We start from the raw sequence: 25,848 nt of genomic DNA, 5'->3' as shown, positions 1-25,848 counted from the left end.
AAATTACATTACAAAGTATTTTTTTTTTATATTTGCATGTACAGTACTATTTATGCAAAGCTGTTTATAATGTACACATAATGTGTTAATGACGCTTTCTGAGAAGAATGGAAAGAGTACTACCACCACTGTTTTCCTGTTTTTAAGATGTTGTACTGAATTTTAAGTTTTTATGTTTTACCCCTTTAAAAAAACATAATTTTTTTTGGTCTAGAAAAACACTGGGTAGGAATGGTGTTCATGGAAGAATACCAAATAGGAATACCTGCTGTCTAAAACTATCATTGTAGCCTATTTCAAGTTTGCCCAAGACCATCTAGATGTTCAACAATTCTTTGAGTAAATTGGTCTATGGGCATTGTGGAATAACTCTATGTTTAGTGCAAAAAGAACGCTGTACACAAAGCTCATCCCACTGTGATGCATAGTGGAGAGAGTTAAATGTTCTAACCACTTAAGGACCCAAGGCGTACAGATACGCCCTGACTCCCTGATACTTAAGGACCAAGGGCATACCTGTACACCCGTGTGAATTCCGGACCCCGCCGCTCACCGGGTCGAGCGAGATGCCTGCTGAAATCGTTCAGAAGGCACTCCTTGCAGACCCCCCCCCCTCATGTTGGCGATCTGAATTGACCGGAGATTAGCGTCGATTCTGGGTCAATCGGGTCTGCGGTGACCAGGTGACCCGGAAGGCCACCTATCACCCTTTACCAGCAGGAGGGAGGTGGCAAGGGTGCCACCTTATGATCGCGTGACCACCGATCAATCACCAAGCCTGCTGGGAGGTGATCTGGCGGCAATCGGGCAAGTCGGGGTTCCCTTACCTGTCCATTGGGGCAGGCGGGGGTCCCTGGCATTGACGTGGAGGGTCCCCAGAGTTGTCGGCGGAGGTCCCCGGGCAAATGAAAAATTACATTTTTCATTTGCACAGCCCACTGTTCCAAAGATCTGTCAAATACCAGTGGGGTGTAAATGCCCACTGCACCCCTTATTAAATTCTGTTAGGGGTGTAGTTTCCAAAATTGGGTCACATGTGGGGGGGGGGTCCACTGTTCTGGCACCACGGGGGGGCTTTGTAAACACACATGGCCCCCGACTTCTATTCCAACCAAATTCTCTCTCCAAAAGCTCAATGGCGCTCCTTTTCTGAGCATTGTAGTTCGCCCGCAGAGCACTTTACATCTACATATGGGGTATTTCCTAACTCAGAAGAAAGATATGTTACAAATTTTGGGAGGCTTTTTTCCTATTACCCCTTGTGAAAATAAAAAATTTGGAGTAACAGCAGCATTTTAGTGAAAAAAATAAAAAAAATTATTTTCACTTCCAACTTTAGCGGAAATTTGTCAAACATCTGTGGGGTGTAAAGGCTTACTGTACCCCTTGTTACGTGCCTTGAGGGGTGTAGCTTCCAAAATAGTATACCATGTGTTTTTTTTTTTTTGCTGTTCCGGCACCATAGGGGCTTCCTAAATGCGACATGCCCCCCAATAACCATTTCAGCAAAATTGTCTTTCCAAAAGCCAAATGTGACTCCTTCTCTTCTGAGCATTGTAGTGCGCCCGCAGCGCACTTGACGTCCACACATGGGGTATTTTCATACTCAGAAGAGATGGGGTTACAAATTTTGGGGGGGCATTTTCTCCTATTACCCCTTGTAAAATGTAAAATTTGGGGAAAAAACTGCATTTTAGTGAAAACAAATTTTTATTTACACATCCAACTTTAACGAAAAGTCGTCAAGCACCTGGGAGGCTCACTGTACCCCTTGTTACATTGCTTGACCCCCAAAAACCATTTAAAAAAAACTCACTCTGCAAAATCCCATTGTCGCTCCTTCCCTTCTGAGCCCTCTAATGCACCCACAGAGCACTTATCATCCACATAATTGGTATTTCCTTACTTGAGAGAAATTGGGTTACAAATTTTAAGGTGATTTCTCTACTTTTACCCATTGTAAAAATTAAAAAGCTGGGTCTACAAGAACATGCGAGTGTAAAAAAATTAAGATTTTGAATTTTCTCCTTCACTTTGCTGCTATTCCTGTGAAACACCTAAAGGGTTAACACACTTTCTGAATGTCATTTTGAATACTTTGAGGGGTCAGTTTTTATATTGGGGTCATTTATGTGTATTTTTTTTTTGCTCTTCTGGCACCATAGAGGCTTCCTAAATGCGACATGCCCCCCATTAACCATTTCAGCAAAATTTGCTTTCCAAAAGCCAAATGTGACTCCTTCTCTTCTGGGCATTGTAGCGCGCCCGCAGTGCACTTGACGTCCACACATGGGGTATTTTCATACTCAGAAGAGATGGGATTACAAATTTTGGGGGGCATTTTATCCTATTACCCCCTGTAAAAATGTAAAATTTGGGGGAAAAAATGCATTTTAGTGAAAGATATATATATATGTATATATATATATATATATATATAGTAAAGTAGAAGCAGTGGCACTCCAAGCTGGTGAAATAAAGTGGTGTCTTTATTTACTCCAAAGTGAGCTACGTTTCGGCAGCCTCCCGCTGCCTTTGTCAAGCTTGTCAGGCTTGACAAAGGCAGCGGGAGGCTGCCGAAACGTAGCTCTCTTTGGAGTAAATAAAGACACCACTTTATTTCACCAGCTTGGAGTGCCACTGCTTCTACTTTACTACATTATTTTGGATCTCTGACCCAGATCAACAACAGTAGGCACCTGTTTACCTTTATCGCAGGAGTGCTGCTTCCCTCCTCTACTACTATATATATATATATATATATATATATATATATATATATATAAACTAAAGGGGACGAGTATTTAACTCAGGTCGAGTTCACCACTCCTGGTGTGACTGAGCTTTCAAGGGCCACTAAGCACTCCGCGGGCATTCTGGGTAGGGGAATATGCAAAGCAGCTCATTACATCACCTTTTCAGGCGATGTTCCCTGGTATCAGCTTAGCTCCAGTTACGGAATATAAAAAAATGATCGGGATTAATGCCAAGCCAGACTTACTCCCCAAAAGGGAAGTTTCTAATATATACATATATATATATATATATATATATATATATATATATATATATATATCTATATATATATATAACTTATTTAAGTAGTTTTTTTTACCACTTTTGGCTGGATATCTCCTTTAATCCTGTTTATGGTTCTTACATATGGTCATCTGAATAAACATAATCTGTGGCATGGAACAATGTCCTGTTCTCATGGATTTTTTTAAACTGTCCAAGTTTTTGTTTTAAGTCCTGAAGCACCAAGACTTCAGACTGCACATGGAATGTGCTCTGCTCCACACACTTATGACCTTTGCTTGCGCTTAAGAATTTTATAGCTTGCCAGTAGCACAGTACAGAGTTACCTCCCTGCAATAAGGCCTTGACTTTTTTTCCATTGAAACTAAAGTGAAGTCAAATGCTGCTAGGTTGTTTTTAAAATTTCTCAATGTGAGTCCAATATAAGATTGAAAAGATAACCTGATAGACATCTCAATATTGCTAAAAAAATAAACATCCACAATGATGTCTTAAGGGAAACCTGTAACATTGAAAATGTAGACCACTCTGTAGGCATCATGTTATGGAGCAGGAGGAGCTGAGAAGATTGATACACAGTTTTATGGGAAAAGTCCTAGGATGATTTGTCATTTATTCTTGTAAATCTCTGATCATTTTGGGCTTAGTAGTCAAGTGGGTGGTCCATACAGAGATGAAAACAGAGCGATTTATCAGATACTTCATATAACTTTTATTCTATGCACCGTTATGTGGTACAGTGGGAGACAGACAGACAGATCTAGAAATGAATTATTTCGGGCCTCCACATGGAAGGGTACATCAGCTTTTCCTCCAGCTGCAACATAAACAGGATATATGGATCAGTAGATTCCAGAGAAGTGGGACTTTACTGCATTGGAAAAATGAAGGAACATTTCTGTGAATATAAGGCAGGTAAAAAAAAAGTAAGAAAAAAGGTAGTTTCACTAGATCAGTAGTTTACAACTGGTGGCTCTGTAGCTGTTACAAAACGGTTAATATACTATGACAGCCATTGATCCAGGGCATCGGACTGCAACTTCTTATGTCTTGTGGATAGGAGATAACTTTTTATGTTGGGAACGATAGGGATGACCCTTATCAGGAATACCCCTTTTAATGGATTGTCTGCAACTAAACCCCTAACTATTGTTTGTTTAACTAGTAAGACGAGGGGTGCCATTGTTGCTTAGCGATATCTTGTGCATCAGTGTGTCATTTACCGACCCTGTCGCTGAGAACAATAATTTTTACATTGGCCCAAATGATGATGATCAGCAATAAATGAACGTCCATAATCTTTAGGTTTATCTGGATTGGCAATGTTAATGGATCTTTAAAGGATTACTCCTTCCCTAGACATTATATCCGCTATCCAAAGAATAGGGGATAACATGTCTGACCACGGGGGTATGGCCACCCCCTCCATTCATGTCTATGGGAAGAGGCGTGACAGCTGTGTACTAGCCATCAGGCCCCCTCCCATAGACATAAATGGAGGACGTGTGGCATGTCATCCAAGAGCTTCCGTATCCAAGAGCCGTGGAATGTGCTCTCTATCACCCAAGTGCAAGAAAAACGTGCAAACATGTTACACAAAAAAAAAAAAAAGAGAGAGAGAGGCCCCCCAACAAAACCACCCTTTCCCTCGGGGCCAATAGGTACTTGCAAGGGTTCAGGTTCGATGTAGACGAAGCTACTAAGGGACCACAAGTGCTCTTGGCGTCAACCTAGGCGTTAGCCCAAGTATCCTCCCGCAGAGCCATATACTAATGTCATCCTGCCCATTCATGAATGCCGCAGCACCAGCCCAGAGATTGCGGGGGGGGGGGGGGGGGTGTCTCAGCAGCCCGACCCCCCCACAATCAGACATGTTATGGGGATATAGGGGATAACATGTCTAGGGACGGAGTACCCCATTAAAGTGGACCTGTCATAAACCTGAATTTACCCTTGGCTAGATAGGTCTAGTCATCATGATTCCAGGCATACTTTTTTTTAAATTTTTTTTTAATTTTAATAGTCCTCTCTATTGGCTAAGGCTACCTGGGCTCTTATCCTGTTGGAGAGCCTCATTTGCATAATTTGCATATTAAAGAGGCTTATATCTTGTCGAATGAGAGGACTATTGAAATAAAAAGGTATGTCTGGAATCATGATGGCTTGCTGTTGGTGGATGGCTGATCTAGCTAGCTATGGGTTTATTGACATCCCTGTTCTCATGTACACCTTCACGTCCAATTATTCTTAAGTTCAAATGCATTTAAAATGAAAAATTATGCAATTTTGCAAATAGTCTTTATTCAAAACTTCTTATTGGTTTTGTATCTACAGCTTCTAAGCAGATCTACAGACTAAGGATTATTAGTAAAGCCAGACTTTTCTCCAAAAGGAAGAGGACCGGTCTGCAGACAGCTGTTTTAGGGTTCTTTCCTCTCATCAGTATAGAGCAGGGTGTTGGCTGGCTTATAGAGAGGCCTTTGGTGTAAGGGACTCATCAAGAAGACATATTACCCTATTGGACCCACATCAAATTACTATCTACCAGCCAGCACCCTGCTCTGTACTGATGACTATGGATGGGCCACTTTTTCTTTTGGAGGAGATTCTGGTTTGGCATATAATCCTGCATGGCTGTTTAAAAAGATTTTAGGGGCGATTTATCATTTTTCTCTGTGCAGAGAAAAAGTTGCATAGTTGCCCATTGCCAGGGCAAAATTAAATATGGGGCCCCAGAATTGCATGACCAAAGATTTTCCTGGTTTCCTCTGTTTTGTAATACAGAATACACAGCACTAGGTTACTGATCACGCACCATGTGAATATGGCCTGAGATCCCAATGAGGGGAAAAGCATCTAAGGCCATAACACAAATGTATCAGGGTCTAAATCTAAGATCTATAGTAAATATTTTCTGTGTTTAAGAGAAGGTTTACACTTTCGTAACTAGTAGTAGGTTTCCTAGCAGAGTTACGCTACCATTCACTTGTTTGGGCACATGGACAGTCCATAATAGTGGCAGGTTTGCAGATCCGTTAAAATGAACGGTAGGGTAACCCGCACAGGTTTTTCTGCAGTGGGAAACCGGCTGCTAGTTACGAGCGTGTGAATGTACCCTGAAGGAAAACTTCAGTAAAAAAAATTTCATCCACTATGTCCGGGCTGCCAGAATAGAAATAATAAACTTTAACTAACCTTTCACCGCTCCCCTGGTGCCGCCAATATCGCAGTCCTGTCCTCCGGTCATGGTCTTCTTCTGGCTTTTGGTGCCCGATTAAAGTAATATAAAATGTTAATGATCCTGTACAGTTAACGGTGTATACGTAACAAGAAACAAACAACCTCAAATTGCTGCTTTTTGGTCACATCATTTATTTCAGAAAATAAAATAAAAAGTGGTCCAAAAGTCACATATACGCAAAAGTGAAACCGATAAAAACTACAGATAACAGGAGTCAGAATAGAGCAATTTTACATAGTGATTTTGTTAAAAAGTATGAATTTTTTATTTAAACCAGTACAATAATAGTAAAGCATGTAACCATGGGTATCATTTTAATCATATTGACCTACAGAATAAAGAAAATATGGACTTTTTAATGTAAGGTGTACTGCTTAAAAACTATTCCCCCCCCCCCCCCCCCAAAAGCTGCAAAATTGTGGTATTCTTTTTAATTTCCCCACAAACTAATAATTTTTTGGGTTCGCTGTACATGAGTAAGATGAGTGATGTCATTACAAAATACAATTGGTCATGCAAAAAAAAAAAAAAAAAAAACAAGCCCCATATGGGTCTGTGGATGGAAATATAAGAGATATGAGTTATGACAAAATGCAAAAATAAAACCTGGCTGTGTCCTGAGGGGTTAAAATATTAAATCACACCCCCGCTCCCCATTTCTAAGGAGTATCTATACACTGCTCCCTGTGGCACCCCCCTTCCCCTCCTTTCCCCTTACCTTCTCCTCTCCTATGTTTGTTTAACCCATAGACAGCATACACAGACTTAGGCTGGGTTCACACCTTGTTTTGTTAAATACGGTTTCCGTATACGGCTGGGAGGGGGGCGGGGCTTAATCGCGGCGCCCGCACTCAGCCGTATAGGGGAACCGTATTTAATGTATGTCTATGAGCCGACCGGAGTGAACCGCAACCTCCGGTCGGCTTCGTTTTCGGCCGTATGCGGTTTCCCGACCGTAGGCAAAAACACGGTCGACCACGCGGTCGGCTCATAGACATACATTAAATACGGTTCCCCTATACAGCTGGGTGCAAGTGCTGCGATTAAGCCCCGCCCCCCCTCCTCCCAGCCGTATACGGGAACCGTATTTAACAAAATGTGGTGTGAACCCAGCCTTGCTATGTATTTTCCAAGACCTGGGATGACTCCTATTGGCTTAGAGTCCTGATGACGTCACCAAGGGTCCTAGAAGATCCAAATTAAGTGTGTGTGCTGTCTATGGGCTCTGTGCAGCCTGGACAGCTCCCGGGCTATATTCTCACTACTGTATTCAGGGATGGACTGGGAATAAAAACCAGCCCTGAAAATAATTGCAAACCAGCCCTACAGCCACTGATATAGGTTCACAGATGTATTACTCTTTTTTTTTTTTTGTGGATAAATATGTAGAGCTATATATACATATAGATATATATGTGGTAGGCCTCTGGGGTAGGCGACATTATTGTAGACAACATTATTTTAATTTGGAAGGGTCCCAGGGTGGGTCTGGAATCTCTCATTGATGATCTCAATATAAATGATGTTAATCTGAAGTTCACATCAACTATCAGTCAAGAAAAAATTGAATTTCTAGATATAGAAATCTTTCCGGTACACGATAGTTTACATTGTAAAACTTTTATAAAACCTACAGCACGTAATAGCTTTATTAGATTTGAAAGCTGCCATTTACCACGATGGTTACTAAATGTCCCAATGGGACAATTTAGAAGGCTAAAGCGCAACTGTACCGCTGAATCCCAATTCCAAAGAGAAGCAGTGACTCTAACTTCACAATTTACAGATAAGAACTATCCCATAAAACAAATTCAACAATCCCTTAATAAAGTCAATAATTTGGATAGGAGAACCTTTTTTGAACCTAATTCTAATTCTAAACCACATTCCAATATAATATTACCTTTCAATAAAAATTTTAAACAGATAGAACAGATTTTTCATAGACACTGGCACCTTGTTAAACAGGATAAAGTCATAGGAGACATCCTTCCAGCGAAACCCAAATTGGTTTATACTAAGGCTCCCAATTTGGGGTTAGCTGTGGCTCCCACAATAAAGAAGCCAGATAAAAATTCAAATTCAGATTCATGGTTAACCTCAAAAGTTTTTTTTTAGATGTGGTTCTTGTACTAATTGTAATATTATAAAGGGACCGAGGAAGGTATCGGAGATAAAATCTACCACTAATGATTTCTCATGGAAAATAAATGACCTTATTACTTGCAACACGAAGGGTGTAATATATGTATTGCAGTGCACATGCAACAAACAATACATAGGAAGAACGAAACACCTTCTTAAGGTGAGAATATACGAGCATATTAACAATATAAAGAAGGGGAACCTAAAACATCCATTATCACTACACTTTACAAAAATACACAATAAAGACCCTACCAATCTTAGTTTTGTAGGCATTCAAGTGGTTAGGAAGGACTGGCGAGGTGGAAGTCATATGGTGAAGATGTCCAAAGTAGAAACACAAAAGATCTACGAATTCAAAAGTTTAGAACCAAGGGGACTTAATGCAAGCTTGGAAATATTTGTTTTTTTGTAGGGGGTGGTCTTGTCCGTGTTTGACTTCCGTGGCCGTCCACCCAGCATGATTACCACCCCACACTGTTTTCTTCTCACCTGCACTATCCATCTATGCATTTTTATTTATATTTATATTTATTTTTTTATTTTTTCCTTTTTCATTATTTTTTCATTCTTATTTTTATTATTTATATATTTTTTTTATTTATTATTATTATTTTTATTTTATTTTTATTTTCATTTTTATTTTCATTCTCATTTTCATTTTTATTCATAATGTAAGGAACAGGAAAGCAGCACTCCAGAGGAAAAAAGGTGTACGGGTGCCTACTGTGTCAGGTTCAGGTTGGGGACCCCTCCAAGACACAAAGCAAAAATAAACAGTGGCACACCAAGTAAAAAAAAGAAACGTGATTTATAAAAAAAAACGTGTTAGGCAACGTTTCAGCTGGCTCACCCAAGCTTGAAAATGGCTTTCATTTATACTTTTATTTATCCTTTTTGTTTGTATCGCTATTTTGCCCTTATATTTCCATTTTCTATACATATTGATTAGTTTTCACTATTATTATCACATTCCTTTTTATTTATATGTATTTTTTTTTATATATTTACTTTAGTATGTCAATTCAGTAACATGTTGATGAGGTATGGTAAAAATGTTCTATATGTTGATGAGGTATGGCAAAAATGTTCTATATATTTTTGAAGGGATATGTTCACATTTTTTTTTTAAATTCCACTTAGGAATAATCTGTGGTTGATCCTTTTTCCTCCTTTTACTTCTTTCCCGAATCCTTACCATTTTTTGGGAATTACTTATGCAAATGTAAACCTGATCAATTAAGGAGGATATAAAATGTATGCTATGTTAGACCTTCATTTATGCACCACTGAGGAAGGGGTTCTGACTTTATTTCCAATACCCCGAAACGTGTTTGTGAAATCTATCTGTTGCAGCTATTGTTTTGTTCACATTGTGCGTTTCCACGCTGGTTGCCGAATTGGAACGCTGAGAGCAAAACTATTCTCTCCATTGACTCTATTAAGAGTTCTGGCCAGAAGGACAATTACATCTTCCCACCAGTTCTAGCTCTCCATTATTAATGTCCGTTGCTACTGGAGACCGCTACTGCTCACCACAAGTCGTTTCCATCTGACAGAACGATCACTTTTCCATCTGACGACACGTCCCGGTCAGCTCACCTGCAATCAGCTGACCGCAGTCACCGGAAGCTCACCAGCACACAGCCGCGAGGTACATCGGAGACGCCGCGAGCTGTGAGACGCCGGGAATCACGCGGCTGTTTGCAAACTAACTACTGCTGGTTAGAGCTCCATCACAAGATCTACAGCTTCGGCGTGGAGTGGTGAGTGACACATAGTGACAAAACTGTCTATAGGCTTGTGGCCCTTTTTCCATCTACACAGCGAGTCTAATAGTGGACACTGGTGTGGTTCCTCCAATTTGATGTTATCAATACAGGACTGGATATTCTGATAACTCCTGACAATTTGTGACTGTATCTTTGTTTCTACAACCTGCTATGGACACAACCTGCTATTTGAGTGACCTAAACTCTGTCTTATAGATCTGAGCCATTTATCCTTAGGTGGATTACTTCGGCTGTTTTCCTTCTAGGTGGAAGCTTTCCTTTTTAGGTGGACACATTATACCTACATATCTCATGTGGACACCTTGAATGTGCACTTTTATATTTTTATGAATGTTTGTGTCCATATTGTTATATTGTTTTATCACGCAAGGGCCCTGCGTACAATATTTATGTATGTTTATCTAGGTGATTGAATTTTATTGAATTCTGGAGGAGAGAAAATAAATATTTTCCTTTTTATACTTAACATTCTTGCATTGATTTCCATCATATACCCCTACGGGGTATAACACTGAGGACTGTGAATTTTTCTTAGTTATTTCTTTAAATACTTTTTCCCCCTTGGGTGCGAGGGTCACAGTTAACCTCGTGTTGTGTGTTTGTGAGCTCCATTTTCCTATATTTAGGGGTAGTGTAGTCAGGGTTTTGCTTCAGTATATCAGGGGTTAAGGTTAACCCTATTGTTCGTGACGCCAGGCTGAGGGCTAGTACCCTTCCCAGTAACGATAGGTGCATGCATAAAATGACTGAAGGTCCACAAGGTAGCTGAACTTGAACTTGGATAAACTTTACTTAAAGACTTGCGGTACATCCAATGAACAGTAACAGTCTCCATACACTTCAGTGACTGACAGTTGTTGTGGACCTTGACTTTTGATATAAGTCTCTGAATTTAGGGTTAATTGCGAAGATCCGTCCGGATTTAGGGGATAGATAAGGTCCGGTGATCTTGCAGAGTGCTTAAGGATTGATACACTCACGGTTTGTAAAGATCAGCCGTCGCCGCAAGGCTCGGGCCTAACTCACTGATGACAGCAGCGCAGATCCTTCCCTGTCAACAGCCCACGAGGAAAAAAGAGAAAGAGCTATGGCCGCCGCTCCCTTATATGGGCAGGGGCAGGGCCATTTTTATTGGTCCGAGTAACTGTCACTCACCGTTACAAGGAATGACGGGTGAAATACATCATAGGGACCTCCAAAGGTCCTTAAGCAAAAACCATAGAGTTTACCTGATCACGTGACCCGCAGGTCCTGCTACGCTCCGTACAGGTAATTAACCAATTATATACATTTGTACAATTATATTTATATAAATCCTGAATAAACTGTTAGATAACTTATACCTAGATGAGAGGGGACAAGGGGCGGACTAGATAAGAAGGACCCCGACGTCCTAGGGACTCTGGCTATGGGGACCTCCATACAGGTACCGGGACACCACACACATATATATATATATATATATATATATATGCACACTGTCTAATCCTGTATACTAAGACCAATATTACCACCACTAATACTAGTATACTTTGCAAAAGGATTGCAGCCAAGGACCAGAGTGGGATATCGGAGGCACTGAGGGAGCACTGGGGGGTATGTAAAGGTTTATTTTTTTCATATATAACATAGAATGGGTATGCTTCTAGAAAAACAAAACTGTCCATCTGGATAATCCCTTTAAGCCCCCTGTGCTCCATATACATCACACCAAGACTATATAACACCACCATGCCATGAGTGAATAATGGCACCATTCAGTGATTCAGGTAAAACCAACTATAGGAATACCACTATTGCCACCATACTGAGCATGTTAGCCTGTAGAGTCACCACAATCAGTGCTGGTTAAATGAATATATTTCTGATCAGACAAATTCAGAGGCAGAATAATCTTCTCTGTTAGGGTCTATTCACATGTACAGCATCCTGTACATATTTGATGCACAGGATTTGAAAATGCAGATTTGAAGCTGTGTTCAAATTAGTTTACATTGAAATCTGCAGCACAAAATCTGCAGCTTCAAATTATGCGTATCCAATATGTGCAGGATACTGTTAGTGTTAATACTCCCTCAGGAGTTATTTTCTTTTCCCATCTTCTCACTCCACCCCAAACCGCCATGACGACTACAAAACCTCTGAGTTTGCAAAAATAAAACTAAATAATACATTTCCACACTGCAATACAGCCAAGGAACCTCTATACCAGAGAGCACCCATAAAAGTCTGCCAGGGAACCTCAATAACAGAGAGCACCCATAAAAGTCAGCCAGGGAACCTCTATACCAGAGAGCACCCATAAAAGTCAGCCATGGAACCTCTATACCTTAGAGCACCCATAAAAGTCAGCCAGGGAACCTCAATACCAGGGAGCACCCATAAAAGTCAGCCAGGGAACCTCTATACCAGAGAGCACCCATAAAATTCAGCCAGGGAACCTCTATGCCAGAGAACACCCATAAAAGTCAGCCAGGGAACCTCTATACCAGAGAGCACCCATAAAAGTCAGCCAGGGAACCTCTATACCAGGGAGCACCCATAAAAGTCAGCCAGGGAACCTCTATACCAGGGAGCACCCATAAAAGTCAGCCAGGGAACCTCTATACCAGGGAGCACCCTTAAAAGTCAGCCAGGGAACCTCTATACCAGAGAGCACCCATAAAAGTCAGCCAGGGAACCTCTATACCAGGGAGCACCCTTAAAAGTCAGCCAGGGAACCTCTATACCAGAGAGCACCCATAAAAGTCAGCCAGGGAACCTCTATACCATAGAGCACCCATAAAAGTCAGCCAGGGAACCTCTATACCATAGAGCACCCATAAAAGTCAGCCAGGGAACCTCTATACCAGAGAGCACCCATAAAAGTCAGCCAGGGAACCTCTATGCCAGAGAACACCCATAAAAGTCAGCCAGGGAACCTCTATACCAGAGAGCACCCATAAAAGTCAGCCAGGGAACCTCTATACCAGGAAGCACCCATAAAAGTCAGCCAGGGAACCTCTATACCAGAGAGCACCCATAAAAGTCAGCCAGGGAACCTCTATACCAGGGAGCACCAATAAAAGTCAGCCAGGGAACCTCTACACCAGAGAGCATCCATAAAAGTCAGCCAGGGAACCTCTATACCAGAGAGCACCCATAAAAGTCAGCCAGGGAACCTCTATACCAGGGAGCACCCATAAAAGTCAGCCAGGGAACCTCTATGCCAGAGAGCACCCTTAAAAGTCAGCCAGGGAACCTCTATACCAGAGAGCACCAATAAAAGTCAGCCAGGGAACCTCTATACCAGAGAGCACCCATAAAAGTCAGCCAGGGAACCTCTATACCAGGGAGCACCCATAAAAGTCAGCCAGGTAACCTCTATACCAGAGCACCCATAAAAGTCAGCCAGGGAACCTCTATACCAGAGAGCACCAATAAAAGTCAGCCAGGGAACCTCTATACCAGAGAGCACCCATAAAAGTCAGCCAGGGAACCTCTATACCAGAGAGCACCCATAAAAGTCAGCCAGGTAACCTCTATACCAGAGCACCCATAAAAGTCAGCCAGGGAACCTCTATACCAGAAAGCACCCATAAAAGTCAGCCAGCTGGCACTAACTTGGTAGTGCACTTAATTCTCACAGAAGCCAAGTGGGTTATGATGAGTCTATCCCACAGAAGTTAAAGCGCAGCAGAGCCACAAGTTAACTTTGCATTTCCGAGTGTTAAATTGTATCTCTAGAGTTCTTTTTCACATATGACTATGACACAGCACTGTGCATGATACTCATTTGTCTAAATATGATTTATTTTAAAATCAGCGCCTAAAAAGCCAAACAGTAAGATTTCTCCTGGATGCTTTCAGCTGTATATTGCTGTGTGGTGTAAGAAGAAGTTACCACTGTGTCTCTATAGGACCCATCTCCAGTGATGAGAACCAGCATAATGTAATTCTACGGCACTGGTTCTCATCACTGGAGATGGGTCCTATGTAGATGCAGTGATAACCTCTTCTTACACGGCACAGCGATATACAGCTGAAAACATCTAGGATTAAAGCTTACCGTTTGGCTTTTTAGGAACTGATTTTAAAAGAAATCATATTAAACATATGAATATCATGCACAGTGCTGCATCATAGTCATATGTTAAGAAGAACTCTAGAAGTACAATTTATTATACAACATAGGACTACAACTCCCAGTGTGGTCTCCTTGTCTGTGCCTCCTCCACCAGCCTTAAAGGGATGTGGTGAGTAATTACATAGGCCACACAGAAAGTACACACTGGGAGTAGTAGTTTATATTGTACATTTACAGTCTGACAAGCAACATTAACATAAGGCTCTACTGTACTGTAGCTCATGTTGGACTAATAGACTCAGCCTGATGCAGCAGGCTGCTGGGAGTAGTAGTACTAGAAGGGCTGTCAGTGTGTCCTCCCCTCCCCATAAGGATAATTTTCTTACATTTAATCACAGGCAGACAGTGACAGCACTCCTCTCTTCTTCGTGTCTCCCCACAGACTGCACATGCTAGTTTAGATCTGCAGTCTATGACACAGCGGGAACACACTGGTGACCTGTGATGTCATGAACACGCTCCTGCAAGCCTAAACCAGCCTGTGGCCGTAGAGCATAGGGATGTAAGTGCGGCCATGGGTCCTATAGCTGTTGCCAGTCAGGGTTGTAATCGGCCCTGGCAGTGCCTGAAAAATGACAAATCCGGCCCTGACTGTATTTTGCCACGATTTTCACAAATTTGCGGCAAAAGAGGCCCTCTTTTGGATGGGAGCCCTGGGTAACTGCCTAGGTTGCCCCACCCTAACACCGGCCCTGCCCATAACAATCAATCAGATCGCTTCTTTTCCTTTTGAAAAATACCCTATATAACTGGTGGCAACATGTTTTATAGGGTAACATCTGCATTTTTACCATGTCCCATTGTCCTCCAGGCCCTCCAGTGATTGTAAAGAGAATCACCTTTCAAACGGTCCCTGGCTGTATGGTAATGTCCGGTAAGGAGTCCCAGGGATGTGCAGTATCTTTATTTAGTCACTGCTGCTTGGGTTGTAACCACGCCCATCAGGCATGATCGACAGCCTGGTTACAACCTATGTCACTTCTCTGCTTACTCTGCTGATACCCACCATTAACCCTTCAGATGCCATGATGATCAGTACTAATCACAGCTTCTGAAGCATAGCGGAGCATACAGAGACTTATCGGACCACCTACAGCATTACCGCAGGGATACGATAAGCCAAGATGGCAGATGGCTGCTGTGATCGCAGATTATACTGATCAGTGCTATGATTTTATGGTAAAATGAAAAGTGTTATTACAAAGTACAATTGCTCACGCAAAAAAAAGAAGCTCTCATATGGGTCTGTAGATGGAAAAATAAAAAAGCTATGGCTCTTAGAAAGCGAGGAGGAAAAAACTAAAATGCAAAAAGAAAATTGTCTATGTCCTTAACCCCTTAACGACAATGGACGTAAATCTACGTCATGGTACGTGGTACTTTAACACACCATGACGTACATTTACTCTCTGCCATGACCGCGAGGAGAGGTCCTATCAGCAGCCAGGGACCCGCCGGTATTGGCGGACATCCGCAATCAAGCAGATGTCTGCCATTAACCCCTCAGATGCAATGATCAATACAGATCACAGCATCTCCGGCAGTGCGGTTCTTTAAATGGATGATCGGATCGCCTGCAGCGCTGCCGCGGGGATCCGATCATCCAGCATGGTGGCCGAAGGTCCCCTTACCCGCCTCCAGCTGTCTCCTGGGGTCTTCTGCTCTGGTCTGAGATCGAGCAGAAGATCGCCAATAACACTGATCAGTGCTGTGCCCTATGCATAGCACTGAACAGTATTAGCAATCAAATGATTGCTATAAATAGTCCCCTATGGACACTATTAAAGTATAAAAAAAAAGTTACAAAATGTAAAAAAAAAGTTAAACATTTTTTAAAAATCCCCTCCCCCAATAAAAATATAAATCATGCGTTTTTACCATTTTACCCCCCAAAAAGCATAAAAAAAATGAATAAACATATTTGGCCTTACCGCATGCGTAAAAGTATGAACTATCAAAATATATTGTTAATTATCCTGTACGGTGAACGGCGTAAATGTGAAAAAAAAAATCCAAAATTGCTGCTTTTTCGTCAAATTTTATTCCAAAAAAATTTATAAAATGTTAAATATAAGCAAAAGTAGCAACAATAAAAACTACAGATCACGGCGCAAAAAAATTAGCCCTCATAACGCCCCGTATACGGAAAAATTAGAAAGTTATAGGTGGTCAAAATAGGGCAATTTCAAACACACAAATTTTGTTAAAATAGTTTGAGATTTTTTTTAAAGCGTTACAATTATAAAAAGGCATATAGCATGGGTATCATTTTAATCATATTGACCCACAGAATAAATAAAACATGTTATTTTTATCGTAAAGTGTACAGCGTGAAAACTAAACATTCCAAAATTAGCAAAATTGCTGTTTCCTTTTCAATTTCCCCACATAAATAATATTTGTTTGGTTGCGCCGTACATTTAATGGTAAAATAAGAGATGTAATTACAAAGTACAATTGGTGACGTAAAAAACAAGCCCTCATATGGGTCTGTGGATGGAAATATAAAAAGAGTTATGATTTTTATAAGGCTAGGAGGAAAAAACGCAAATGCAAAACTAAAATGGACCTGGTCCTTAACCCCTTGGGGACGGAGGGTTTTTCTGTTTTTGCACTTTCGTTTTTTCCTCCCCTCCTTACCTTTTAAAAATCATAACCCTTTCAATTTTGCACCTAAAAATCCATATGATGGCTTATTTTTTGTGCCACCAATTCTACTTTGTAATTTCATCAGTCATTTTAGCCAAAAATCTATGGCGAAACATTTTAAAAAATCATTGTGCGACAAAATTGAAGAAAAAATGCAATTTTGTAAATTTTGGGGGCTTCCGTTTCTGCGCAGTACCTTATAATTATTCTGTAGGTCCATACGATTAAAATGATACCCTTCTTATATAGGTTTGATTTTGTCGTACTTCTGGAAAAAATCATAACTACATGCAGGAAAATGTATACGTTTAACCCCTTAAGGACTGAGACCTTTTTCACCTTAAGGACTCGGCCATTTTTTGCAATTCTGACCACTGTCACTTTAAACATTAATAACTCTGGAATGCTTTTAGTTATCATTCTGATTCCGAGATTGTTTTTTCGGGACATATTCTACTTTAACATAGTGGTAAAATTTTGTGGTAACGTGCATCCTTTCTTGATTAAAAATCCCCAAATTTGATGAAAAATTTGAAAATTTAGCATTTTTCTAACTTTGAAGCTCTCTGCTTGTAAGGAAAATGGATATTCCAAATAATTTTTTTTCATTCACATTTCCAATATGTCTACTTTATGTTTGCATCATAAAATTGATGAGTTTTTACTTTTGGAAGACACCAGAGGGCTTCAAAGTTCAGCAGCAATTTTCCAATTTTTCACAAAATTTTGAAACTCGCTATTTTTCAGGGACCAGTTCAGGTTTGAAATGGATTTGAAGGGTCTTCATATTAGAAATACCCCACAAATTACCTCATTATAAAAACTGCACCCCCCAAAGTATTCAAAATGACATTAAGTCAGCGTTTTAACCCTTTAGGTGTTTCACAGGAATAGCAGCAAAGTGAAGGAGAAAATTCACAATCTTCATTTTTATACTCGCATGTTCTTGTAGACCCAATTTTTGAATTTTTGCAAGGGGTAAAAAGGTGAAAATTTTTACTGGTATTTGTAGCCCAATTTTTCTCGAGTAAGCACATACGTCATATGTCTATGTTAATTGTTCGGCAGGCGCAGTAGAGGGCTTAGAAGGGAAGGAGCGACAAATGGTTTTTGGGGGGCATGTCACCTTTAGGAAGCCCCTATGGTGCCAGAACAGCAAAAAAAAAAAAAAAAAAAAAAAACATGGCATACTATTTTGGAAACTAGACCCCTCGAGGAACGTAACAAGGGGTAAAGTGAACCTTAATACCCCACAGGGGTTTCACGACTTTTGCATATGTAAAACATTTTTTTAATTTTTTTCCTAAGATGCTTGTTTTCCCAAAAAATTTCCATTTTTAAAAAGGGTAATAGCAGAAAATACCCCCCAAAATTTGAATCCCAATTTCTTTTGATTCAGAAAACACACCATATGGGGGTGAAAAGTGATCTGCTGGCGCACTACATGTCTCAGAAGAGAAGGAGTCACATTTGGCTTTTTGAAAGCAAATTTTGCTCTGGGGGCATGCCGCATTTAGGAAGCCCCTATGGTGCCAGGACAGCAAAAAAAAAAAACATGGCATACTATTTTGGAAACTAGACCCCTCGGGGAACGTAACAAGGGGTTAAGTGAACCTTAATACCCCACAGGTGTTTCACGACTTTTGCATATGTAAAAAAAAAAAAAAAATTTTACATAAAATGCTTCTTTTCCCAAAAATTTTACATTTTTAAAAAGGGTAAAAGCAGAAAATACCCCCCAAAATTTGTAACACAATTTCTCCCGCTCCGGCTAGTGGCGGGGGGCCGGGATTTGACAGGACGTACTCAAACGTCCTGAGTCCTTAAGGACTCGGAAAAGGAGCCGTTTGAGTACGTCCTGCGTCCTTAAGGGGTTAAAATTGTCCTCTTCTGACCCCTATAACTTTTTTATTTTTCCACTTACGTGGTTTGTGGGCTTTTTTTTGTGCAGTGATCTGAAGTTTTTAGCGGTACCATTTATGTATTGATAGGACTTATTGATCGCTTTTTATTCATTTTTTCATTTTATAAAAAGGGACCAAAAATACGCTATTTTGGACTTTGGAATTTTTTGGCGCATACGCCATTGACCGTGCGGTTTAATTAACAATATATTTTTATAATTTGGACATTTCTGCACACGGCGATACCACATATGTTTATTTTTATTTACACTGTTTTTTTTTTAATGGGAAAAGGGGGGTGATTCAAACTTTTATTAGGGAAGGCGTTAAATGATCTTTTTTAACTTTTTTTTTTCTTTTTTTTTCCTTGCAATGTGATAGCTCCCATAAGGGCCTATAACACTGCACACACTGATCTTTTACATTGATCAATGGTTTCTCATAGGAAACCATTGATCAATGATTCTGCCGCTTGACTGCTCATGCCTGGATCTCAGGCTCTGAGCAGTCATTCAGCGATCAGAGAGCGAGGAGACAGGTAGGGACCCTCCTGCTGTCCTGTAAGCTGTTTGGGATGCCGCGATTTCATCGCGGCGATCCCGAACAGCCCCCTGAGCTAACTGGTAATGGTTTACTTTCACTTTAGACACGGTATTAAACTTTGAATGCCGCGTCTAAAGGGTTAATAGAGCGCAGCACCGCGATCAGTGCCATGTGCTATTAGCCACGGGTCCCGGCCATTGCTAGGTGCTGGGCCCGACCTGGTATAGACAGGGAGCGGACTGAGGGCATACAGGTACGCCCTCTGTCCCCAAGGAGTTAAAGGGGTACTTCAGTGGAAATTTTTTTTTTTAACTTAAAGGGGTACTTCGGCTCTAAGACATCTTATCCCCTATCCAAAGGATAGGGGATAAGATGCCTGATCACGGAGGTTCCGCTGCTGGGGACCCCCGTGATCTTGCACGCAGCACCCCGTTATAATCAGTCCCCGGAGCGTGACAGCCCCCTCCCGTAGGCTTGCATTGAGGGGGCGGAGTGTGACGTCACACGGGGCCGTGACATCACAATGCTCCGGCCCCCAGGATTGCCAGTAATCAGACCCAGAGCGAACATGCTCCAGGGACTGATTATAACGGGGTGCTGTGTGCAAGATCACGGAGGTCCCCAGTGGCGGGACCCCCGCGATCAGGCATCTTATCCCCTATCCTTTGGATAGGGGATAAGGTGTCTTAGTGCCGGAGTATCCCTTTAACTAGTGCCAGAAAGTTAAACAGATTTGTAAATTACTTCTATTTAAAAATCTTAATCCTTCCAGTACTTATCAGCTGCTGTATGCTCCAGAGGAAGTTATTTTCTTTTTGAATTTCTTTTCTGTCTGACCACAGTGCTCTCTGCTGACACCTGACACTGTCCAGAGCAGGAGCAAATCCCATAGCAAACCTATCCTGCTCTGGACAGTTTCTGACATGGACAGAGGTGTCAGCAGAGAACACTGTGGCCAGACTGGGAAAAAAAACTACACAACTTCCTCTGGAGCATACAGCAGCTGATAATTACTGAAAGAGTAAAGATTTTTAAATAGAAGTAATTTACAACCCTGTATAACTTTCTGGTACCAGTTTATTTGAAAACATTTATATTCCACTGGAGGGGTTAAAGGGGTAAAGGGGTACTCCACTGGCTAGTGTGTGTGTGCACGCTGCGGGGGTCAGACACGTCCCCTCAATGCACGTCTATGGGAGGCAGCAGTGCAGCCGTTACAGCCCCTCCCATAGGCTTACATTGAGGGGTTGTGGGGGGACGTCACAAGGAGGATGTCTGACCCCCAGTGCGCACACAGCGTTCGGAACTAAATGTTCCAAACACTGGCCAGTGGAGTACCCCTTTAAGGGCTGAACAATGATTTAAAGGGAAGCTACCTCCAACAGGTGGCACTAGAGAGCCAGGTCTTTACCCTCTTACGGAGAAACCCCTTGCTGAATACTAAAGGTATAAATAGACTGTATTAAACGTTGCAACTTAGTTGTGAATTACATAAATATGGGAAACTTTCTACCACCAGGTATCCTAGGCCTCATTTGTTAAACATTAAATAGATACTATGCTGATAAGATAAGGATAAATTATTAAAGCCAATCTGTATCTTTATCTTTGATCAATCTGGAATGTACCAGAGATGAAGGACCAGGAACCTTCAGGTTGAAGACCACAGGATCCGTTTATCAGTTATGGACGCCATAAACATTTAATAGTGTACTGTGCTGCAAAATAAACTGGATCCGCAAAACCTTTGCCTTTATTTTACATAAACCTGGGTCAATCATATCGAACAAAATGTATCCAACCTGTAAAGGCCTCACTTTAATAGTTACAGAAGATACAAAGATTTTATTATTTTTGCTTTATGGTGCCCTCTAAGGGTTCTTAACTGTTAAAATACTCTTGAGTTACAAAGACTGACAAAAGATTTTCACTTCTCGTTCTCAGGTCGGGATGACTCCAGCATGTCACTGTTTATGAGCAGCTATTAAAGGGGTTATCCAGGGAAAAACTTTTTTTTTTATATATCAACTGGCCCCAAAAAGTTAAACAGATTTGTAAATTACTTCTTCTAAAAAATCTTAATTCTTTCAGGACTTATGAGCTTCTGAAGTTAAGGTTGTTCTTTTCTAAGTGCTCTCTGATGACACGTGTCTCGGGAACCGCCCAGTTTAGAAGCTAATCCCCATAGCAAACCTCTTCTAAACTGGGTGGTTCCCGAGACACGTGTCATCAGAGAGCACTTAGACAGAAAAGAACAACCTTAAAGGAGAAGTCCAGTAGTGAACAAGTGGTGAACAACTTATCCCCTATCCTAAGGATAGGGGATAAGTTGCAGATCGCGGGGGGTCCGACCGCTGGGGCCCCCCCGCGATCTCCTGTACGGGGCCCCGACAGCCCGCGCGAAGGGGGCGTGTCGACCCCCCGCACGAAGCGGCGGCCGACAGGCCCCTCAATACAACTCTATGACAGAGCCGGAGCGCTGCCTTCAGCAATCTCCGGCTCTGCTATAGCGATGTATTGAGGGGGCGTGTCAGCCGCCGCTTCGTGCAGGGGTCCACACCCGCTATCTGGCCGGAGAGCCTGGCCCCCATACAGAGAGATCACAGGGGGCCCCAGCGGTCGGACCCCTTGCGATCTCAAACTTATCCCCTATCCTTACGATAGGGGATACGTTTTTCACCACTGGACTACCCCTTTAACTTCAGAAGCTCATAAGTACTGAAAGGATTAAGATTTTTTAATAGAAGTCATTTACAAATCTGTTTAACTTTCTGGAGCCAGTTGATATATAAAAATAAGTTTTTTCCTGGATAACCACTTTAAACTTTAGAGCAGGGTTTCCTAACCAGTGTACCTCCAGCTGTTGCAAAACCACAACTCCCAGCATGCCCGGACAGCCGAAGGCTGTCCGGGCATGCTGGGAGCTGTAGTTTTGCAACAGCTGGAGGTACACTGGTTAGGAAACACTGCACTAAAGATATCAATCTAAATTGAATAACTGGACTATGTCTCACTATTTTCACTAAGCCGTCACTTTCCCAAAAATTTCAATTGTGCTCCCATATTAAAAAAACAAAATACATGTATAAATCTGAACTAATATAAAGAACACTTAGCCATTATAACTTATGATACCAGCCAGGAGTGTAATCCTTTGTCACTAAGAGTAATCCTTTGTAGATAGTTGTCTAGGCTAGTATGCTACCAAAGTATCATTGTAAACTGGGGTCAGAGAGGCGGCTGAATGATGACAGCGACATTTTTAGCTGTTCTTATTTTATAGTTCCGGATGCAAGGCAGTTGTAAAAGGATATTGTAACAGATCTCACATGTAACTCAACCCCATCTCAGCTATAGTGTCTCTTTATACTAATGGCGACGGGCTGCACTACAAATGCACAACTTAAAACTGACCTGTTCATGGCCATAATAATATAATATATAATAATGGCATAATAGATTATTAAAATGCTGTAACTTATAATTACAATACGCGTTTTGTTGTTTGCTCCTTCTCCACTTGTTCTGTCTCTATTTACTGTGAAAAGTTCAGGAGTTCTTGACTGCAGCAGAGTAAATGTACCCACATACATGCCATGGCAATGCGCTCTCTCCCGATTGCTCTATTAGCATGAACGTTCAGGTGTTCTGAAAGGAGAGGGTAGGGGTAGGCTACCTCTAATGGTGGCTTATCTCTTGGAGAACAAAAGGGTTGAACAGTTAAAGGAGTTATCCCCTGTAAGGTGATTTTAGTACGTACCTGCCAGATAGGAATGGACATGCATTGAAGAATCTGCGCTTGTCATGGGGCTAAATGGCTGTGTTGTGAGATTACCGGGAGATTACCGAGATTACTGTGGTTATCTTTTTGTGAACTGAGTGTTTTCTGTTGGAAATCACTTGTTACTTGTTTTTAAGTGTATGGTCTCTTTCCTCCCTCCCACACATCTGCCATCCCACCCATTGAAACACAAATGAGCTGTATTCCATTAAAAAGACCAGTGTTTTCTAACTAGGGTGCCCATAGTTGTTGTAAAAATCTAGTTGCAGAATGATCTCTCTCCCACCCAGTGGTTGCTCCACCCATTGAAGCAGGATACCTTTGCACACCTGACTAGTAATGTCATGTCTCGGCCATACTGCAACCTGGGAAAACCTGAGACCTGAGTCATTTTGTATGCTGCTAAAAATAAGTAATGGGGCGAAAATCACAGAAGAATTGCGAGACCACCGTCACACACAGGTACAGACACTATATTATGAACTACACGACCTTTACAGCCCCTGTAGCACAGTCATGTGTCAAAGAAAAAAAAAATCCTGGAATACCCCTTTAAAATCTAACATGCCTAGCCTTCTCTCTCCCAAAATCATCTGTCAGGGGACAATGGTCAGGCCCCCATATACACTTGAAGTATCCATTCTGTTAAAATCAGCCAGTTTTGATGACTTTTTTTGTGATGTGTATGGGAGCCTTAGACTAGGTTTCCACACAGGTTTTTTTCTGGTGTTTTTTTTGGAAAACTACCACAGCAATTTTTGAGCCAAAGCCAGAGATGGATCCCTGAGGAAGGAGAAGTATAAGTCTTTCCATTATATTACCCATTCCTTTTGAGTACACTTCTGGCTTTGGCTCAAAAACAGCAGTGATAGTTTTCCAAAAAATGCCAGAAAAAAAATCTGTGTGTAAACCTAGCCTTAAAGGACATCTGCAGTACTCATTTTTTTAGGATCTCCTGTGCTCGTGCTGCAAAAAACAACAAAACAAACTTTAACTCACCTTCTGATGCCTTCTTCCTGCTGCCGGGGCTCCTTTTGACATTGCATTCAGCCTATCACCGGCCGAGGTGGGACATCGCTGCAGCCGGCAATATACTGAGCGCTGTTTGACTCATCGTCCCTAGGAAGCAGGAGAAGACCGGCACTGGAGGACCCAAACACCGATATCGACGCAATGGGGGAATATCGGCAGGTGAGTTAAAGTTTGTTTTGTTACTTTTTTGCAGCTCTGGCACAGGGGATTCTGAAAAATTTGTACTACAGATCTCCTTTAAAGATATTTTGCTGTGATATCATCTTGCCCTCTATTTGTTGCTTTGCTTTCTAATTCTAGACAGACGATTGCTGACTGCAGCAGTGTCCTACCTGTCAGTGATTGAGAGGGCCATCAGTGCCAGGGTGAGTCTGTCTTAGTGGGAAGTAGAGCCCTGTATTGAGATTTGATTCCTGTAGGTCATGTGGGACCCATTAAAAAACTTGTAGGCTCAGGGGGTACAAAGGTGTGATGACATGGCATAAGGGGATGATGAATTGGCACAAGGAGGGAAATGAAATGGTATGAGGGATCAAAAAAATGGCATGGGGATTAAGAAATGGCATTAGGTTATTAAAATGGCACGGGGGTTACTATCTCTAAAAGCTGTGACTAAATATTTGCGGGTGTGGGCGGGATTGGATACACATGTTGCAGGAGTGAGGGTAAGTGGAACACACGTAGCCACAAATGTCGTCAGGATGGCACTGCTACCTTTCTTAGCCGAGCTTACACCAATATGCAGACCATCGCTTCACAAGCACGTGGTGCAGATACATAAAAGAAGTCCTATGGAGGTGGTAGGAAGTAGATACGGACAGACTTCAATAGTTCGCAAATCAAATCTTAACAAACAGCATCCTGCACTCACTGCTGAATAACGGAATTGACGCTCCTACGTGGAAGAACAGGCTTCAGAACCTACGTGGGCGCTCAGAGGCAAGTGGAACACACAATTTGCAGGAGCGGGTGGTAATGGTTAGAAATCCAGTAGGCGCGGACGGGAGCAGTTGGTAATGGTTGGAAATCCAGTGGAAGTGGGATTAAGCAAGTAGTCCTGCGCAGAGCTCGTGGGAAGGAGATTGACAAGTGGGGGACTGCATGTTATCATAGCAGGGTCTGTGGGCACCCAGGTACGTGACTATGTCTTTTTTAGCTTTTTATAGTGGCCCAAGCAAATGACTATGACTTCTAAGCAATGGCTATGCACCAGCTAAATCTAATAACTGTAGTCATTTAAATTTAGATCAATTGGAATCTGATCAGTTTTTACGTGTTCTTGGTTTTCTCTGCGGAGTGACTGCTGTGTTTTATTATTAAATACAGAAAATAACAGAAAGAATTGTCCCCCTTAAAGAGAGAATCTGAATAAAAACACAAATCCTGACTTAACCAAATTATTAAAAGAAATCGCATTGATCTTATAAAAAAATTTTTGTGTAATAAATAGAAGAATTTGGAGAATTCCACGCATCCCTGCAGTCACAAACCCATGAAAAATAGAATTAGTCAAAACAAGCTGCAACATCTGATAAAGAGTCAGGTCCTGAGTCGAAATACATTATATGTGCTGGAAACTAAATGTTTTAGAATTA

At 41.5% G+C, this 25,848-nt stretch overlaps 1 protein-coding gene across 3 annotated transcripts in view; it reads right to left on the bottom strand.

Annotated features, from left to right (window-relative positions):
• Positions 1–3,732: 3,732 nt before the first annotated feature.
• Positions 3,733–25,848, bottom strand: part of LOC130281911 (uncharacterized) — a 65,071-nt gene continuing 42,955 nt past the window's right edge. Inside the window, exons 2-3 of one of the 3 annotated variants that reach the window (XM_056529656.1) lie at positions 6,235–6,299; positions 3,733–3,856 (exon numbers count right to left, since the gene is read on the bottom strand). In XM_056529656.1, the coding sequence (XP_056385631.1) occupies positions 3,841–3,856; positions 6,235–6,299 (81 nt within the window). In that variant the 3' untranslated portion in view covers positions 3,733–3,840. Of the gene's footprint in view, positions 3,938–6,234; positions 6,300–25,848 lie in introns of all 3 variants that reach the window. The other 2 variants (XM_056529654.1, XM_056529657.1) reach the window with 2 other exon arrangements.

This window comes from Hyla sarda, chromosome 7, assembly GCF_029499605.1.
Source record: "Hyla sarda isolate aHylSar1 chromosome 7, aHylSar1.hap1, whole genome shotgun sequence".
In the NCBI taxonomy this organism is placed as follows: domain Eukaryota; kingdom Metazoa; phylum Chordata; class Amphibia; order Anura; family Hylidae; genus Hyla; species Hyla sarda.
Note: the sequence above shows the minus strand (reverse complement) of the source record. Positions and strands in the feature narration are given on the sequence as shown.